At 44.7% G+C, this 20,687-nt stretch overlaps 2 protein-coding genes across 3 annotated transcripts in view; one reads left to right on the top strand and one right to left on the bottom strand.

Moving 5' to 3' along the window:
* Positions 1-5,444, bottom strand: part of CIR1 (corepressor interacting with RBPJ, CIR1) — a 31,017-nt gene extending 25,573 nt beyond the window's left edge. Inside the window, exons 1-7 of one of the 2 annotated variants that reach the window (XM_064162384.1) lie at positions 5,299-5,444; positions 3,770-3,864; positions 2,692-2,765; positions 1,398-1,411; positions 1,250-1,305; positions 840-888; positions 508-625 (exon numbers count right to left, since the gene is read on the bottom strand). In XM_064162384.1, coding sequence (XP_064018454.1) covers positions 508-625; positions 840-888; positions 1,250-1,305; positions 1,398-1,411; positions 2,692-2,765; positions 3,770-3,864; positions 5,299-5,370 — 478 coding nt within the window. In that variant the 5' untranslated portion in view covers positions 5,371-5,444. Of the gene's footprint in view, positions 1-507; positions 626-839; positions 889-1,249; positions 1,306-1,397; positions 1,412-2,691; positions 2,766-3,769; positions 3,865-5,298 lie in introns of those variants that run through there. The other variant, XM_064162392.1, reaches the window with a different exon arrangement.
* Positions 5,445-5,474: 30 nt separating this feature from the next.
* Positions 5,475-16,540, top strand: SCRN3 (secernin 3). Its single transcript, XM_064162458.1, has 7 exons — positions 5,475-5,711; positions 5,889-6,070; positions 7,418-7,617; positions 8,294-8,506; positions 12,815-12,977; positions 14,088-14,268; positions 15,247-16,540. The coding sequence occupies exons 1-7, from the start codon at positions 5,544-5,546 to the stop codon at positions 15,400-15,402; spliced, it is 1,263 nt and encodes a 420-aa protein (XP_064018528.1). The 5' UTR covers positions 5,475-5,543; the 3' UTR covers positions 15,403-16,540.
* The last annotated feature ends 4,147 nt before the right edge of the window (positions 16,541-20,687 follow it).

Here is a 20,687-nt window from a genome sequence, read left to right as displayed (position 1 = left end):
AGCCCCATGCCTTGAGGTGTTTAAGGCCAGGCTGGATGATGCTGTGGGCAGCCTGCTCCAGTGTAGGGTGTCCCTGCCCACGGCAGAGGGCCTGGAAGTAGATGATCCTTGCAGTCCCTTCCAACACTGACTAATTCTATGATATTCCATCTTTTCCAAGCAGTCTGCCTGAATCTGAACTGGAAGTCTTTGAGAATCTGCTGTTCTTTTTAATTTTTTTGGTGACACAAATACTGTAATTCTGACACAAACAATCTCATTGCAGCTTCTCAAGTTTTGCCACAGACAGTTACTAATTAGAAAATTAGTGTGTTACTAATTAGAAAATTTAGGTTCCTGTCATTTGAAATAATTAACTTGAAATTGCAAATCCTACACTTGCAATAAAGAATAATTTTCCCCGTTTCATCAACTCTTTCATATAGGTGACAAACCTTCTAAAACTAAATGCAAGGAGTTCTCTCAAAGTATCTAACTGGTATGTTTCAAGGTATATTCACTGCCTACCTGATCCATCACTGGAGACTGAACTTGCATTAATACCAGAAAGGCCAAACAAGGGACATTCTCGATCGGTGTTGACGTGGCCCCACTTGTGGCACTTAATACATCTCACATTGCGCACCTAAAGGCGGTGGAGGGGAAAAAATGACATAACTTTGTTAACAATGAAGCTTAACATTTACAGAAAGGTCTATGTTCTTAGGCATAAGAGAAGCTTTTAAACTCACTGATGACAACAGATGATAAAATTAAGAGAGTCCATGTGAATGTTCTGCAGTTAGATACTATTTGAAATACACCCAAGACATCCACAGAGTGAAATTTATGTAACTTGCCTGGATACCAAATGGCTGATCTCTGATATTCATATCATCCTTAGCATACCTGTTGCACAAACACAAAAGAAAACAAACAGTCATTCACTATAAAAAAAAAATCATAAATCAAACTACCTTTTATGATAAAGTATATATCCATGTCAGAAACATACTTCCAGTAAAGATAAGTTCTGATATGTTTTCAAATATGGATGTAAAACTCAAACAAAAAGATGAAAGAAAGGTTCCAGTTTTACAAACTTTAACTGCCAAGACACGACAAGAATAGACACAAGTGACCTGCTCTACAAAGAAAACAGAAGGGAAAAAACCCAAACTAACAAACAACAAAATTCCATGACAGAAAATGATATAAGCAGGTAAGGAAGGAGGAAAAAAATGATCTGACTAGGATCCAGATATCTTACTTTTCTCGAGGGGCAACTTTCTGCCATTCAAATTTGTATTCAGTCTCTCCTTCTTGCTAGAAAACAGAAAAACACATAAAGTTTGATTTCTTTTTTTGTAACACATGTTAAAATAGGAAGAAAACAAAGAAATGATATAATGAAATACCTCTTTAGTTTCCTCTTTGAATTTTCAGAAATCATGGAAAGAAAAGAAACAATACATTAATTACACATATATTATCTTAGAATCAGCCAGGTTGGAAGAGACCTCCAAGATCATCCAGGCCAACCTAGCACCCAGCCCTAGCCAGTCAACTAGACCATGGCACTAAGTGCTTCATCAAGTCTGTTCTTGAACACCTCCAGGGACAGCGACTCCACCACCTCCCCGGGCAGCCCATTCCAATGCCAATCACTCTCTCTAGGAAGAACTTCCTCCTAACATCCACCCTAGAGCTCCCCTGGCACAACTTGAGACTGTGTCCCCTTGTTGTGTTGCTGGTTGCCTGGCAGAAGAGACCAACCCCCACCTGGCTACAAGCTGGAAACAAAACATTTTATGGTTTATATTAAACACAACAATGGAAATACTCAGAAAGTAACTTTATTTAAATGGAGGACACTTTATAATCAGCCTCTAGAGCATATGGTTACAAATTTGGTAGAATCAGAATAACCTCTTAAAACTCTATCAACCTGATTTGAAAACAAACAAACAAAAAAAAAGCAAACAAGTTCACAGAATCACAGAACTTTAGAGGTTGGAAAGGACTTCCAGAGATCATCGAGTCCAACCTCCCTGCCAAAGCAGGATCACCTAGGGTAATTCGCTCAGGAACACATGCTGGTGGGTTTTGAAAGTCTCCAGGGAAGGAGACTCCACCACCTCTTTGGGCAGCCTGTTGCAGTGCTCTGTCACTCTCAGGCTGAAAGATTTATTTATAAAACATCCACTAATAAAGTTCTTACTTTGGTATTTCCTATGCTTGACATGCATCAAGCTGAATTATGGGCAGAATTCCTAAGCAAAAGTGACTCTGGCATTCCTAACAAGGAGAATAGGCCAAAATACAAGTTTGCGTTGTCTAAGTCATCACCTTAGCCAAGGCCTGGTACTCCTCATGCAATAAACTTACAATTGACTAAAGACACTTTTGGTCAAGGACAGACTTTCTGCTATCACTAGGAAAGATATTTTAGCTGTTTTTTCTTCTTCATGTTGAACTCTTGGTTAAAAATAACAAACCAAACTATTCTTGAAGATATTAAAGTATGGTGAGATCCAAATTATTATATCCCGTGTATGCCTGCATATGTCCACAGGAAGAACTAGAACTTGTACCTTCCAGCATTACCTCACTAGGAACACCTCATTTTAGAATTAAAAACATTGTGCTTATTCCTTCAGAAAGTTTTTAGCTTTGCAGTACTGTCTGCTCACAAATGGGAAACCACACTACCTTTCTTTGCTCCAGGTGGGGCCTCATACATGAAATTCAGACCATTCTTCACACGCTCATCGCCCATAAGTAATCTAAATAAAAAGGACAGAGTTCAGGGTGTCACACACACAACAGTCACATTCATATGATTCAAAAACAAAAGCATAGCAGGAAGTTTTTAGGCTGTCAACTTTTCATTTCTTGAGTAAAAATACTTGACTGACAAAATAATTATGAGACCGGTCAAGAATTTTGCATACTTCATGGTGTACCCAAAATCACACATTCCAATCATAGAATCAACCAGGCTGGAAGAGACCTCCAAGATCATCCAGTACAAACTATCACCCAACCCTATCCAGTCAACTAGACCATAGAATCGACCAGGTTGGAAGAGACCTCCAAGATCATCCAGTCCAAACTATCACCCAGCCCTATCCAGTCAACAAGACCATAAAATCGACCAGGTTGAAAGAGACCTCCAAGATCATCCAGTCCAAACTATCACCCAGCCCTATCCAGTCAACTAGACCACAGAATCGACCTCCAAGATCATCCAGTCCAAACTATCACCCAGCCCTATCCAGTCAACTAGACCACAGAATCGACCTCCAAGATCATCCAGTCCAAACTATCACCCAGCCCTGGCCAGTCAATCAGACCACGACACTAAGTGCCTCATCCAGGCTTTTCTCGAACACCTCCAGGGACGGCGACTCCACCACCTCCCTGGGCAGCCCATTCCAATGCCAATCACTCTCTCTGGCAAGAACTTCCTCCTAACATCCAGCCTAGATCTCCCATAACTGATTCCACAGCATTACCAAATAGATTTCTGTGCAATCTGAATCCAGTGTTACACAAAGCTACCTACTGTTCTGTGCAACACATTTTCACATGAATCAGAAGATACGCACAAGTCACTTCAGAGAAGCTGCTGTTCCTCTGCTTCATCAGAGAGCAATTTATGAGTCACTGTCCTCCTACTCTGGCCCAAGGCAGACAGTATCTCTAATAATTCACAATAACATGTCCTTTCCTTCTATGAAAACAAGTGACAGTATGAAGAAGTGCATGATTATATGCCAGCTCTTACCTATTATCATAGGATTCCTGTTCTTTCAAATACTGTTGCATTAATTCTTCTTGTTTCTTCTTATCATATGATATTTTCTGCTCTGCCATCCATACCTGGTTAAAACATACAAGTTTATGTTTTAAATAAATACAAAAAATACGTAGCTGGCTTAATCTACTAAGAATACAAAGCAATGGAAAATTCCCATTCTAATCATACAAAATACACCATTTCTGTGCAGCATTTCAACAAATGAGCTTCACACAAGCACTAACTCTGATAAGCCACAACTCCAACGACACTGAGGAGTGGAAAAGATAGGAGAAACTTTAGCAATTGGAAGGGGAAGGTTGGCTCAGAAACCAGTCTTGTTTTGGCACTGTCCTCCCCACAGCAACGCCTCCTCCCCTAAGGTTCACCAGACTGCAAATACCAGGTTCTCTTGGGAGCTCCTGAAATGGTACAGTTCTGAAGAAGAGAGCCCTGGAAGCAGGTCAAGCAGGTATGAAATACTGGCAGAACATAGAATCATAGAATCAACCAGGTTGGAAGACACCTCCAAGATCATCCAGGCCAACCTAGCATCCAGTCCTGTCCACTCAACTAGACCATGGCACTAAGTGCCTCAGCCAGGCTTTGCTTGAACACCTCCAGGGACGTTGCCTCCACCACCTCCCTGGGCAGCCCATTCCAATGCCAATCACTCTCTCTGGCAACAACTTCCTCCTGACATCCAGCCTAGACCTACCCTGGCACAACTTGAGACTGTGTCCCCTTGTTCTATTGCTGGTTGCCTGGGAGAAGAGACCAACCCCCACCTGGCTACAGCCTCCCTTCAGGCAGTTGTAGACAGCAATGAGGTCACCCCTGAGCCTCCTCTTCTCCAGGCTAAACACCCCCAGCTCCCTCAGCCTCTCCTCACAGGGCTGTGTTCTAGGCCTCTCACCAGCTTTGTTGCCCTTCTCTGGACATGTTCCAGCACCTCAACATCTTTCTTGAATTGAGGAGCCCAGAACTGGACACAGCACTCAAGGTGTGGCCTGAGCAGTGCTGAGCACAGGGGCAGAATAACCTCCCTTGTCCTGCTGGCCACACTGCTCCTGATCCAGGCCAGGATGCCACTGGCTCTCTCATAAGCACATCGTGACAGGTGAGTGTTTTCCTGGACAGCCTACAGTACCTACTTATGCAGGGAACAAGGGGTTGGAAAGCTGGAGCCATGAAGGCAATAGTTATACACACCTGTCAGCAAGTAAGCTTTAAGCATTTATTAACTTCTTCCCTGCCTCTTCCTTCCCCCTTGCCCCACGGCCGGCGGCACCACAGAAAGGCCGACATGCCCTCACTCACGCCGCTGCAGTGCCGGGAACCCCCTATCCCGCACTGGATACCGCCCGGCCACGTCCCTGCCCTCCGAGCTCGCTCGGTGTGCGGCTGCCGCGGCCCGACCCAGCGACCCCCACGACCGACGGCGTCGCGGCGTCTCGCCGCAGCCCAGCCGCCTAGCAAGGGCTCTCCCCACCAGCCCAGCACCTTGGCCCCCTCACCTTCTTGATGTTGGACTTGGAGGCGGGGTGGAAATCCTTCTTGCACATGAAGTTGGCGAACGACTTCCCCATGACGGCGGCGAGAAGAGAATCACCAGCGGAGCGCACGGACGCGAACCCCTAAGGGGCTGCCTGTGCCGGGCCTTCCGGGTCAGCGGGCGGACCTTCCTGCCGCCGCTCAGCCGCGCCCCGCCGCTGCCACCGCCGCCGCCGCCGGGCCCTGCGGAGTGCCTGCTGCAGCCAGCATGCTCCCCCCGCAGCCGCCCCGCTCCTGCGACACCTTCGTGGCGCTGCCGCCTGCCGCGGCGGGGGGCCGCGTCATCTTCGGGAAGAACTCGGATCGGCCGGCGGATGAGGTGCAGGAGGTCGTCTACTTCCCGGCCGCCGCGTACCCGCCCGGTGCGGCGCTGGAGGTGAGGGCGCGGAAGCATAATAAGGCCTTCTGGAGACGGCGAAAAAAACCCCGACCGCTTTTATCGTGTTTTCTGTGTATTTTTAGCCTGCGATTTGGCCGATTAATGAAGGGGAACTCACGTCGCTCCGCTGGCTTGAAAGGTGATTGATTGGTGGTGTGTTCTGTCTCTTTGCAGTGCACCTACATCACCATCGAGCAGGTGGAACGGACGCACGCCGTGGTCCTGAGCCGCCCCTCCTGGCTCTGGGGGGCAGAGATGGGCGCCAACGAGCACGGCGTCTGCATCGGGAACGAAGCCGTGTGGGGGAGAGAGGAGATCTGCGACGATGAAGCTCTCCTCGGCATGGACCTCGTAAGGTTTGCACGGGCTGTTTTGGTAACGTACGGAGTTGAGAATTGAATTGTGAAACGTTAGTTTTGAGCTATACGGGGAGTACATGCTTCTACTTTTGGAAGACACGCCTGTCTTTTCGGCTATTCTAACCGTGCCTAAAACTAAGTGTTCTTTGGCACAGGCCCTTGGGTCTCCAGCCAGAGCTGAGAGGTAATCAGCTGCTGGAACAGAATCTGTCAAGGAGATAAACATTTTTCTCTCTACAAAGGTTTATGCCAAATTGAAACATGACTCAAAGAGCACAACTTGGCTTCAGGAGCTAGGGTTTTGGGCTGTCTGTAGGCTCTGTATTCATCTCCTGTTTCCTCCATCTTTCAAACACATATTTTTAAGTTTCAGGCTCAGGCATGCATCTCTACACAAATCGTGACAGTTTCTTGTACTGGGTACTAGTGTAACTCTCATTAATCTGCAGCAGCCACTCAGTTCTTCTTGGACTGTGTCCCTGAGTCCAGTACCCACACACGACTTGCAGGCATTCCTTAGGAGCCCTCTCCATGCCTTTCTGTATTTTCATTTGGTTGTTTCTCCTCATGTCAAGGACATAGAAGACCCATCTCAAGCCCTTGGGGTGACTTGCTTCTTTCTCTTTCAAGAGAGCCAATGGCATCCTGGCCTGTATCAGGAGCAGTGTAGCCAGCAGGACAAGGAAGGTCATTCTTCCCCTGTACTCAACACTGATCAGGCCACACCTTGAGTGCTGTGTCCAGTTCTGGGCTCCTCAATTCAAGAGAGATGTTGAGATACTGGAACGTGTCCAGAGGAGGGCGACAAAGCTGAGAGAGGCCTGGAACACAGCCCTGTGAGGAGAGGCTGAGGGAGCTGGGGGTGTGCAGCCTGGAGAAGAGGATGCTCAGGGGGGATGTCATTGCTGTCTACAACTCCCTGAAGGGAGGCTGTAGCCAGGTGGGGTTGGTCTCTTCTCTAGGCAAGCAGCAACAGAACAAGGGGACACAGTCTCAAGTTGTGCCGGGGGAGGTCTATGCTGGATGTTAGGAGGAAGTTGTTGCCAGAGAGAGTGATTGGCATTGGAATGGGCTGCCCAGGGAGGTGGTGGAGTCACCACCCCAGAGATGTTAAAAAAAAAGACTGGATGAGGCACTTGGTGCCATGGTCTAGTTAATTAGACAGGGCTAAGTGATAGATTGGCCTGGATGGTCTTGGAGGTCTCTTCAAACCTGGTTGATTCTATGATCGTACAAGCAGCAGGTACATATAGAAACAGCTTTCCAGGTTAATTGGAATACTCGGGCTGAGTAATTGTATGTAAAGTTTGTAGCTCCAAAGATAATATCTTCCTTTTATTTTAGGCTTGGATTGGAGAGAGCAGACACCGCTGAAAAGGCTCTTGCTGTTATAGTTGATTTGCTGGAAAAGTATGGACAGGGAGGAAACTGCATGGAGAGCCACATGGCATTTACATACCACAACAGTTTTTTGATAGCTGACAGAAAGGAAGCCTGGGTGCTGGAGACATCAGGAAAACACTGGGCAGCAGAAAAAGTAGAAGGTATGGATGGTTTTCTTCATTTAAGATAATTGCAATGCAGTGACAATTAGCAGTTCTCCACTTCTCATTTATCACTTCATTAAGACATCAGACAAGCTCCCACTTACGTACATGTGCCTGTAAACAGCAGGAGCTGCTGCTTCCTAGGGTGTTAGTGTAGAGTGGCTATCAGTGTCACAGAGGAGCTGAGTCATTTCCAGATTCAGACATGACCACTTCTGCACTTGGAAAACAGGTCAGCAAGAAGGTCAGCATGAGAGTGACAGCAGTATGAAATGTTAAGACATGATGGCAACTGACCGCAGTTTCATCTGATGACAAGGTAATACTGACAGGATCAAGTGCATCAAGTCCTGAAGTCACTGTTGATTCCAGTGGCCTCAGAAGTACAAGCTACGTCTTTGGAGGTCCAAGAGAAGGAATGTAAAGATGGGAGTATTTCAAACAGATCTGAAATACGATATTGGCAATTGAAGTAAATGGGTCCAAATTGAGTAGCAGTGAAATTTCAATCTGAAGGATGCATATAGCCAGTGAGAGAGGACCAATAATAAGCCACAGGACTCCCAAATCTTGTAGGAAACTCTTCAGTGCATCATTTGCTTTAATAAACTATTTGTGACCAAAATACCAAGAGAAAGCACTAAAATATATTCTTTCCTTGCCTTACAAACAGGAGGTGTACGGAATATTTCCAACCAGCTCTCTATCACAACCAGGATTGACAGAGGACACCCAGAACTGAAGGAATATGCCAAAAGCAAGGGCTGGTGGGATGGAGAAAAGGAATTTGATTTTGCTGCCACGTATTCTTACGTAAATACTGCCAGGATGACCACGTCCAGAGGCCGATACTGTGAAGGCTATAAACTTCTGAACAAACACAAAGGTATAATATTTTATGTATGTTTTAAAAATATATGCAAAACATTTAGTGAGCTACATTAACTTAAATCATGAATGATTAGACAGCTGATTATTTGTGCAATCATTCACATGTTTTGGTGGCCAGGAACCTGGTAGAATAACTTCTTGCCTAAAGGGGAAACACTGAACTTGAATTCTTCACCACTTTGTTGATGAGGCAAAATTAATACCAGAGTCAAATATCAGACACGCACAGCTACAGTATAAACACCAGGACTAAACACGTGGTAAGTCTTGCTGTGACACATACATTACTGCATCCAGTTCTGAAGCCCCTATTACAAGAGGGATGTGGACATGCTGGAGCGTGTCCAGAGAAGGGCCATGAGGATGATCAGAGGGCTGGAGCAGCTCTTCTATGAGGACAGGCCTTCTTGTGGCCTTCCTAAAGGGGGCCTACAGAAAAGCTGTGGAGGGACGCTTTAGGCTATCAGGTAGAGACAGGACTAGGGGGAAGGGAGCAAAGCTGGAGGTGGAGAGATTCAGACTGGATGTGAGGAGGAAGTTGTTCAGCATGAGAGTGGTGAGAGTCTGGAATGGGTTGCCCAGGGAGGTGGTTGAGACCCCATCCCTGGAGATGTTTAAGGCCAGGCTGGATGAGGCTGCAGGCAGCCTGATCCAGGGTAGGGTGTCCCTGGCCATGGCAGGGGGGTTGGAGCTGGCTGATCCTTGTGGTCCCTTCCAACCCTGACTGATTCTACAATTCTGTGACATTTCAATAGGCTATGCATTATTGCTGTACCTCTAAGACCAAACAACAAAAGAAGACTAAAACAGACTTCCAGGGCTCTGCAACCACAAACAGAACCTCATAAACTACTTCAGTTTGGTAGCATTCGTACAGGTCTAAGACCACAAAAGCACAGCGTTCAGGTGCATATCTTGAATTTGCTTTGTGAGCTGTTTTTGCATTTATTTTTTGATATGATTTTGCATTTAGTTGTTTGAAGTGATTTCTACATCTTTATAGTTTCACCGTAGGTGCTCCCTAACTTTGTGGATTCTAACAAAACACACTGATAACAGAACAAAGTAATTTTCTGTTCTCTGAGCAGATGCTCCAGATAAGTAACTTAGTTATTTTTCAGACCTCTGTAGGAAGAAGCTATTCTGTGTCTACCTAGCAGGTTTTTGCTCTACCTGTATTTGCTTCCTCGTTTGAAATAATTAATCTAAACCAAAATTGCATTGCACCCCTCCTCCTGTTTATTTGGGTGAGGTCTGTCAGACCAGGTTTGAGCATTTAGTTAATGCACTGGAATGACTTAGCTTTTGCTATCCTGCTCTAATGATCATGTAAATCCTGCATTTATGTTGGGAACTGCGGGTTCCAAGCACAGAAAAGCGTTTTTGTAATACCTATATTTAGTTGTATTATAACAATGTTGAGATTCTGTCAGTGTTTTCATTCTAACACTCCATTTTCAGGCATTTACCTGAGCCATTTGAACACTAGGTGTTCAGGCTATCAGCTTCATGTGGTTTCAGTTTGTTTAGATGTATTTTAAATAGGTGCCCTAACTAAAAGCTATTTGGCTTACAGCATAAATAAAATCATTGGTTTCTTAATCTGCCCTTTTCAGCTTTCTCTCTCAGTGGCATTAGAGGTTTTTTCCCAGGCTGCCTACCATTTTTAGATAAAACTATTTAATTTCAAAAAAATAGAGAACATTTCAGGAATACAAAATAGTAGTCTAGTGGAAAATACACAAGATCTTTCCTGCTGGACAAATGCTAACTTGCAGTTGACTGACTGTTGACTCTTAATTTCTTTGATCCAATTAGCTTGCTGATTTTGCTAGTTGTCTAATTTTCACAGGCAAGTGTGAAAACATTTACAGGCATTTCCTTACTGAAATGTGGTGCTGCATGGCTATCTACAAGTTGTGTATAAGAAAATAATACTGGAGACATCTGACTCAGCAGCAGAGAGATTCTTTTAAGAGTAAACAGCAAAACAGTTTTAGAGAAGAATTTTTAAGCAACTAGAACTTCACTAAATGAGAACATGAGAAGATTAAATAGTAGATGATACCTTCAGGTTAAAAAAAGAAAGTGAATTATGTTTTTCTGCCGTAAATATACACTCAACTGGTACACCAGACTTGAAAAGAAAAATACACATGCTCTCTGTTGGAATAGAGGATTGCTTGGTGGAGGGTAGGAGATCCCTGCAGAAGGATCTTGACAGGCTGGATGGGTGGGCACAGGCCAATGGGATGAGATTTAACAAAGCCAAGTGCAAGATTCTACACTTTGGCCACAACAACCCCAAGAGTGCTACAGGCTGGGGACAGAGTGGCTGGAGAGCAGCCAGGCAGAAAGAGACCTGGGGGTACTGACAGATAGTAGCTGAACATGAGCCAGCAGTGTGCCCAGGTGGCCAGGAGAGCCAGTGGCCTCCTGGCCTGTATCAGGAACAGTGTGGCCAGCAGGAAAACAGAGGTTATTCTTCCCCTGTACTTAGCACTGGTCAGGCTACATCTTGAGTCCTGTGTCCAGTTCTGGGCTCCTCAGTTCAAGGGAGATGTTGAGGTACTGGAACGTGTCCAGAGAACAGTGACTATGCTGGTAAAGGTGCTGGAGCACAGCCCTGTGAGGAGAAGCTGAGGGAGCTGGGGGTGTTTAGCCTGGAGAAGAGGAGGCTCAGGGGTGACCTCATTGCTGTCTACAACTACCTGAAGGGAGGTTGCAGCCAGGTGGGGGTTGGTCTCTTCTCCCAGGCAATCAGCAATAGAACAAAGGGACACAGTCTCAAGTTGTGTCAGGAGAGGTCTAGGCTGGATGATAGGAGGAAGTTCTTGACAGAGAACGTGATTGGCATTGGAATGGGCTGCCCATGGAGGTGGTGGAGTCACCACCCTGGAGATGTTAAAAAATAGCCTGGCTGAGGCACTTAGTGCCATGGTCTAGTCGACTGGACAGGGCTGGGTGCTAGGTTGGAGTGGATAATCTTAGAGGTCTCTTCGAACCTGGTTGATTCTGTGATGCTATTAACAGTATTTAAGCTTCAGTGTACATGGCACAGATACATGAACAGTGATAAAATTTGACTAGTAGATGCAGAGGCATATGTGGAAAAGGTTTTGTTTCACTTGAGAAAAAAGAACTCTTAGAGACATTTGGTACTATACCTCACGTGGGTAGTTGATGCAGACTTCTTTATGTTGATTCCAAGTATGGAACACTTCACTCCAATGCATCCATTCAATTGTCAACTTGAAGCATAAGTGCTTTGGAAGGTTGGATGATTAAAAGACAATAAAAAAAAATAAAAGAAAAAGGAAAAGATGACAGTTTTGGTGTTACCTTTCCAAAGGTACATAAAAAAACATGCAGAGTTATTGTTACTTTTACGTTTCCACAGCAATGTAGCCATATTAACACCAATACAAACACGAAACCCAGTCATTATTACAGCAACTAATTTTAACTTCCATGCAGTGCTTATAAAGTTCAGCCTTTAATTCAAGCTACTTATTTTCATCTGAAAAGTTACTGTGTGAACAGCCATTTGCTAGCCATATGTATTTTACCTTTCTGGGAAACATCATGTGTCATCACCCTTCCCCTTTTCCAAGTCATAAATGTTACAGCTCATTATCACCTACTCTTTGGGGGAAACAGTAATATTTTAAAGCATGCTACACACTGAGGTATGCTGTTAGGATGGTTCTTATTTTTGTGCCAACATGGTGCTGGAACACGTCCAGAGAAGCGCAGCAAGACTGATGAGGGAGCTGGAGCACAAGCCCTTTAAGGAGCTGCTGAGGGAGCTGGGGTTGTTTAGCCTGGAGAAGAGGCGGCTCAGGAGAGACCTCATTGCTTTCTACACCTACCTGAAAGGAGGTTGTAGCCAGGTGGAGGTTGGTCTCTTCTACCAGGCACCCAGTGACAGAATAAGAGGACACAGTCTCAAGCTATGCCAGGGCAGCTTTAGGCTGGGTGTTAGGAAGAATTTCTTCACTGAAAAAAATGATAGCCTGTTGAGATGGGCCAAGGAGGTGGGGGAGTCACCATCCCTACAAGTGTTTAAGAGGAGGCTGGATGAGGCATTTAGTGCCATGGTTCAGTTAATCAGAAGGGCTAGATGATAAGTTGGACTTGATGATCTTAGAGGTCTTTTCCACCCTGGTTAATTCTGTGATTCTGATAAACTGAAATTGGCTTTGCCTATTAAAGGCAGAAGCAGCCAGTTGTAGAGAACACACCATTTAGGTAGCATCATAAGCAGTGCTGTGTGTAAATAACTGAATTGTATCTTAATTAGGTTCTATCACTTCTGAAATAATGATGGAGATCCTCCGTGACAAAGAGAGTGGCATTAATATGGAAGGTGGATTTATGACAACTGGAAGCATGGTGTCTATACTGCCACAGCAGCCTAATCTGCCATGCATTCACTTCTTTACTGGAACTCCAGATCCTGCGAGGTAATGTAGCAGGAAGTAATTGGGATGAGAAGTTGCAAGTATCTGCAATTATTACATTCCTTTCTTGGTTTTGTTTTTTTTTTTGGTTGGTTTCTTTGGGTTGGGTTTTTCACTTGTTTGTTTTTCTTACATTCCCCAGAAAAATCACAAAATAGGAGGAACATATTATACATTGTGTTCAGTAGTGTTGTCTACCAAGTGCAAGGTCCTGCATCTGGGTCAGGGCATTGCCAAGCACAAATACAGGCTGGGCAGGACTGGCTGGAGAGCAGCCCTGAGGAGAGGCACTTGGAGGTGCTGCTGGGTGAGAAGCTCAAAATGAGCCAGCAGTGTGCACTTGCAGCCCAGAAAGACAATCAGATCCTGGGCTGCATCAGAAGTGTGGCCAGCAGGTCAGGGGAGGTGATTCTCCCCCACTGCTCTGCTCAGACCCCACCTAGAGTACTGCATCCAGTTCTGGAGTCCCCATTACAAGAAGGATGTGGAGATGCTGGAGCATATCCAGAGAAGGGCCCCAAAGATGATCAGAGGGCTAGAGGACAGACTGAAAGAGTTGAGGCTGTTCAGTCTGGAGAAGAGGAGGCTCCCAGGTGACCTTCTGGTGGTCTTCACGTATCTGATGGGGGCCTACAGAAAATCTGTGAAGGGACATTTTAGGTTATCAGGTAGGGACAGGACTAGGGGAAATGGAGCAAAGCTGGAGGTGGGGAGATTCAGACTGGACGTGAGGAGGGCATTGTTCAGCATGAGAGTGGTGACAGCCTGGAATGAGTTGCCCAGGGAGGTGGTTGAGGCCCCATGCCTGGAGGTGTTTAAGGCCAGGCTGGATGAGGCTGCGGGCAGCCTGGTCTAGGGTAGGGTGTCCCTGCCTGTGGCAAGGGGGTTGGAACTAGATGATCCTTGTGGTCCCTTCCAACCCTGACTGATTCTATGATTCACTATGGCACTGACTTAGAACATCAGTAGATTTTTATTTAACTTTTTTATTTTTTATTTTTAAAGTAAGATTTCTTTGTTAAAAGAAGGAATTAGAAAAATGGGGAAAAAATACACCAATCTTTTGATTTAATTTAAAAAACCTCTCAGTAAAGGAGTTCTATTTTCTCCTAGGTCTGTATTCAAGCCTTTCATTTTTGTGCCCAGTATTACTCAGTTATTAAAAACTAGCTCACCTACATTTGGTCCTGATGATCCTGTTAAGAAGCAGCCACGTTTTCAGAACAAGCCAGATCGAAGACATGAGCTCTATAAAAAACACGAAAGTGCTGCTGTAGTTATGGAAACTACCCAGGTACGTTGATTAAATTAGATTTCAATGCAAGCAGGTGGGTTACATAAGCTTCTTGCTCACATTTTGTTAATGTGATACCATTTAATGCCCTGGGATAGATTGCAAGAACAGTGCAGTGCAGCAGAAGCCCATTGTTTTGGCATCTGGCTAAAATTTGCAACTAGCACTTTGCTCTGCTCCCAGGCCCAGCCCCAGCAGAGCATCATCTTGCAAAGTTGCAGACTACACAAACCACTGCATCAGTCAGATAATGGAGAAATGCTTGAGCAGCTACAGGCAAATACACAACTCCTGTTAAGGGTACTTAAACCCTTCAGAACCCTGGTCTAAAGCAGTAAGGAGACATGCTGGGTGTTAGGAGGAAGTTCTTCACAGAGAGAGTGATTGACATTGGAATGGGCTGCCCAGGGAGGTGGTAAAGTTGCCATCCTTGGAAGTGTTCAAGAAAAGCCTGGATGAGGCACTTAGTGCCATGGTCTAGTTGGTTGGCCTGGGCTGGGTGCTAGGTTGGACTGGATGATCTTGGAGGTCTCTTCCCAACCTGGTTGATTCTATGATTCTATGCCTTTTTTACCACTGCTTGATAGGAACAGGAAAGGAAAGATCACAAAGATAGCTGTACACAAATGTGAAGTAGAGAGGTATTTGCTTCCTTTCAGCAGTACCATTATTTACAGTTTCATGTTCTGAAAAATAAGGCCTATGTCCACTTAAGTTTTGGTAGTGTAAATACCAAAAGCAGCTTTAATTTTATTTCTTTTCAGTCCATTATATGAAGATGCAGGGAGATGAAATGAATGCAAGATGTTAGGAAAGATCTCTAAAAGAACCTGTCATGATGCTAGCTATACAAAACCAAGTCTGCACCCTTAGAAACTATTAGAGGTTCTAGTAAGGACAGGAAAACAGAACTTTATTAGGGTGAACGCTACCTCCTCTGTATATTTTTTAGTGAAATGTAGATGTTTCTTTTTGCAGGACCAAGGTAAAAAGATGCTGAAAGAGATACAGAAATTGGAGAAACAGAAGATCACTGAAATGGAATCAGTCCTGCAAAATGGATGTCTGGACACTAACCAAGTGGTTAACCTTTTTTCACAGTGTGTAGAAGAAGAACTCAAAATATATAGCTAAACTTGCTGTTTGAATACAGTAAAGTTCAGTTTGATGATTACTTTTTCTCCTGAAGTGGCTATGTAGATTACATCTTATTTTCAGTGTACCACTTAGTACAGACAGTTTCAAGAGATGCAGATTCATATTCAGGCCAAACAGCTCTTCATTGTAAGAGGCAACACTGAAAAGGCTCTTAAGAGCCAGGCAGTGGCTTTGTCCGTATGTGACAAAGCTGTCAGCAGAGATCGATTTTGTCAACAGCAGATGCAGTTAGAATGTAACAGCTTGATTAAATTGTGGAACAGCCTCGTCTTTGAATGAAGGACACTGAGGGTTGGAGAACTTGTTTGTAGTGTACACATGTAGCTTTTATAGTCAATCATAGCAGAATTTCACATGGACTGAATCTTAATGGTGACACTGAAGGACTTTGTGAAACATAGAACCTATTACTTGCACTGAATTAAAAGGAAGAGATATGCAAGTCAAACGAGACTGATATTCAGCAGTTTGACAAAACCACTCTAAGATGGGTTTCATATATGAACCTCCTGCTCCCTCAGTGCAAAATAATGCTAACCACAGAATGTCAGGTTGGAAGGGACACCAAGGATCATCTGGTCCAACCTTTCTAGGTGATAGTATAGTTTAAATGAGATTGCCCAGCACTCTTACCAAGTTGAGTCTTAAAACTCTCTAATGTAGGGGAATCTACTACTTCTTTTGGGAGATTGCTCCAATGTCTGACTCATCTCATGGAGAAAAATTTTCTTCTGGTGTCCAATAGAAATCTCCCTAGGAGTAACTTTTAAGAAGGGAGTCTCCATCCTGTTGGTACATGGGAATAAAGTCTCCCCTAAGCCTTCTCAAGGCTGAGCAAACCCATTTTTCTCATCCTTTCCTCATGTGGCAAGTTGTCCAATCCTCTGATCATTCTTGTGGCATTTCTCTGAAGTCAAAGGTATCCTTTAAAATATCAGTTACAATTTTAGTATGATTTTTTTGTGGAAATTGATTACAGTACAGAATTGAACAGTGCAAACATTCTACAAGTTACCACACAATTTGCACTTCCCTGTTTTCCCCACCCTGATATTGAAACAAATTAACTTATTAACATGATGTGATTGTGAAATAAATTCTGCAATACACTTTATCGTATAGTCTGGGAGTTTTTGGATGTTTCTTGAATTATTACTTTTTGAAAGTGGGCAGCTAATTATAGAATCATAGAATCAGCCAGGTTGGAAGAGACCTCCCAAGATCATCCAGTCCAACATATCACCCAGCCCTAGCCAGTCAACTAGACCATGGCACTAAGTGCCTCAGCCAGGCTTTTCTTGAACACTTCCAGGGATGGCAACTCCACCACCTCCATGGGCAGCCCATTCCAATGCCAATCACTCTCTCTGGGAAGAACTTCCTCCTGACATCCAGCCTATATCTCCCTCAGCACAACTTGAGACTGTGTCCCCTTGTTCTGTTGATGCTTGCCTGGGAGAAGAGACCAACCCCCACCTGGCTACAGCCTCCCTGCAGGTAGTTGTAGACAGCAATGAGGTCACCCCTGAGCCTCCTCTTCTCCAGGCTGAACACCCCCAGCTCTCTCAGCCTCTCCTCACAGGGCTGTGTTCCAGGCCCCTCACCAGCTTTGTTGCCCTTCTCTGGACACATTCCAGTATCTCAACTTCTCTCTTGAATTAAGGAGCCCAGAACTGGAGACAGGACTCAAGGTGTGGCCTGACCAGTGCTGAGTCCAGGAGAAGAATAACCTCCCTTGTCCTACTGGCCACACTGTTCCTGATACAGGCCAGGATGCCATTGGCTCTCTTGGCCACCTGGGCACACTGCTGGCTCATGGTTAGTTACTATCTACCAGTACCCCCAGGTCCCTTTCTGCCTGGCTTCTCTCCAGCCACTCTGTCCCCAGCCTGTAGCGCTGCTTGGGGTTGTTGTGGCCAAAGTGTAGAACCCTGCACTTGGCCTTGTTCAATCTCATCCCATTGGCCTGTGCCCACCTATCCAGCCTGTCTAGATCCCTCTGCAGGGCTCTCCTACCCTCCAACAGATCCACACCTGCTTCTAGCTTGGTGTCATCTGCAAGCTTACTGATGATGGACTCAATCCAATGTGGGCAGCTAACGAGAAGGCTGGGGTACGGAAGTATATGCATGTACTCAGCAGGACACCTAGAAGGACTTCAAATTGTTTTTCACTTCCTACAGTGCCTTTTAATCATGACTTACCTTATGAAGATACCAGACTATGGAGTTAATCAAGTTTTTTGGGCTGCCAGGAACTCTTCCATTCTGATCCTTTAAAAAGTAACGATCAGCATGTGATAGTAATGTTATTATCTGTGGCAACAAGGAAGGAAAAATCTGGCTTTTCCACATGAGCAAACAAGGTAAAAGTATGACTGGAAGTAAAAAGACAAATCCAAAATATAGTATTTTTGCATCAGTAAATAACTTGGAACATGAAATGCAGCATTACAGCTGCAGTGGCAGTATGTGACATGACAGCATGCCCACAGGAAGATTATTATTTGATGGATTTTCTGCATTCAATCAGTTTCTAGAATTAGGTGTTAAAGATGGGGGTGCATACATGGAGTTTGTCTCATTTTGTAAGGTATTTTATTCCTACTCTCTGCACTGGTAAAGTATAGGCAATGGATATACACATATACAATGAAGTTTTCAGAAGGAGTATGGAAATTGGGAGCTTGCTCAAAACTAGATCTCTGGTAGCTGCAAAGCATTAAAAGAGCCAGGTAAAACTCTGCTAGAAACCAAGGTATGAGTCAAGATTAGAGGTAGCATAGCAAAACATTATAGAATCATGGTGAAGTCACACAGGAGTGAAAACAGTGAATTTCAGGGAAGCCTTAAAGTGAATTTCTTGGCCACTTAATCATTGCATGGAAATTAATCAGGTTAAGCATATTGCTCTAGTTGGAATATGCCAGCTCCTGCTCTAGTGCCTGTGCTGTGTTTATTTACTGGTCTACAGGCTACAATGTAGAATTGTGATGTGTGAAGATATATGAAGTGATCACCAAAGGAGTACAGGGTTTTCTTTTTTTTTCCTCCACTGGGATTTCATCCTCACAGAACACAAGCAGTATAAAACCAGGAAATTAAGGTAAGAACAGGACCCCAGCAGAGGGCTACAAGGATGATTAGGGGACTGGAGGGCATGGCTTATGAGGACAGGCTGAGAGACCTGGGACTTTTTGGTCTGGAAAAGAGAAGACTGAGGGAGGATTTGATAAATGTTTATAAGTATCTGAGGGCTGGCCAGGAAGGGGGGACAGGCTCTGCTCACTTGCTCCCTGGGATAGGACAAGGAGCAATAGGTGTAAATTGCATCAAAAGAGGTTCCACCTCAACACAAGGGGGAACTTCTTGACTGGAAGGGTCACAGCACACTGGAACAGGCTCCCCAGAGGGGCTGTGGGGTCTCCTTCTCTGGAGACTTTCAGGGCCAGTCTGGATGTGTTCCTATGTGATCTGTGTTACTAGATAGTATTGTCCTGCTCTGGCAGGGGAGTTGGACTCGATGGTCTCCTTGGGTCCCTTCCAACCCCTAACATACTGTGATCCTGTGAATGTCCTCTAGAGGGCAGCCTTTGCACGTCTCAGCATCCTTACAGCTTAAAAGCTTTACAAAGGATCATTTTTTCTACCAAAAAAAAAATGAACTTAAGATCGCTACCTGAAAAATTAAAAGTTATATATCCACACACACACACCTTGTCAATTACCAAAATTAACTTGAGATTAATACTAGCAAAAAAGCCTCCTGGAGCCTCCTCTGGAATTACTTGTTCAGTAGATGCTTTCATGAACTATACCTTACAAGGGTAACTGAGATTTATCCCAGACAAATCCACCTTCAAAATAAAAGAACTCACTGCACTGCTGACCAGATCTTTAAAGCAAAAGGTATTTGTAACCACCAAAAATTCACACATCAACTGCTGACACACCAAACTGTCAGTTGTTTTAAAACTTGCCAGTGAGCCTTGATGGAAGCAAATATCTATCAGGAAAAAAAGAGCTGCTTTCTAAAGCACTTAAAAGTATTCTTGGCTTCCAGAAGTACCTAGTTGTATTGGTTTAAGCTGACTGGACCCACTGGGAGGGATGAGGGACAGGATAGGGGAACATCATGCTCACATCTTGAGACTTCCTGTGGTTAGCCTGCTCTGTCCGTTTGAGGGATGTCTCTCTTCTAATGTACAGGTCTGCATTTCAGCCATGGAGGAACTGTCCTGAGGGGTTAAATGAATCCAAAAGAACATTTCTTACTCCCCACCTGTGCAGTCTGGTATTTCAGCTATTAGAAGCAGGCAAGAGAGGGAATCTGGGAAGCACACACCACAGTGTATCCTTTGGTTTTACTTACGTGACCAGAGCGAGGACATGAAGAAGCGAGATGGAAAGTCCACTTCAGTTCTAACTGCATGAGTGTGTGAGCTGAAAAAAATCCCTTCTCAGAAGAACTCTGCTCCAGTTTCCAGTGAAAAATCTCACAGAATGAGCAGACAGATTGATATTGCTTCTGATCCTCTTGATGAGATCGCTACGACATTTTTACAATATGCAAGCAATTCCAATCAGGATTAGAGGTAGAGGAGAGGGACAATTGGGTCTGTTGGGCTGCATGGACCAGATGGCCTGGTACATCAAAACAATGAGAGTATAAGGCTTTAGTAGACACAGGTGCATAGTGTACTCTGGCACCACCAAACTACGAGGGGGCAGAATCTATCTACATTCCTGGTGTGACAGGGGAAACCCAGCAGCTGAGCGTGGTAGAAGCTGAGGTGAGCCTAACCAGGAATGAATGGCTCAAACACCCCATTGTGACTGGTCATGGGGCCTTGTGCATCCTTGGTATAGACTAACTCAGGAGAAGGCATTTTAAGGATCCCAAAGAATACTGGTGGGTGTTTGGTATAGCTGCCTTGGAAATAGAAGAAAGAAAATGGCTGATAGCTTTGTTTGGTCTCTCAGAGGGCCCTCTCGTGGTGGGGCTGCTAGATGTTGAAGATCAGCAAGTGCCAGTCACCACTGCAGTGGTGCACTGGGAGCAGTATTGCACCAGTCAGGTTTCCCTGACCCCTATTTATAAACTAATTCAACAACTGTACAGGTGAGAGGTGATCACTGGAACTCATTCACCATTCAACAGCCCCATATGGCCAATGCAGAAATCCAGTGGTGAATGCAGACTGACGGTGGACTACCATGCTCTGAACAAGGTTACACCAGCAATGAGTGCCAGACATGCAG

Source organism: Pogoniulus pusillus, chromosome 2 (assembly GCF_015220805.1).
Source record: "Pogoniulus pusillus isolate bPogPus1 chromosome 2, bPogPus1.pri, whole genome shotgun sequence".
NCBI lineage: Eukaryota > Metazoa > Chordata > Aves > Piciformes > Lybiidae > Pogoniulus > Pogoniulus pusillus.
This window is presented reverse-complemented; position numbering and strand designations above follow the sequence as displayed.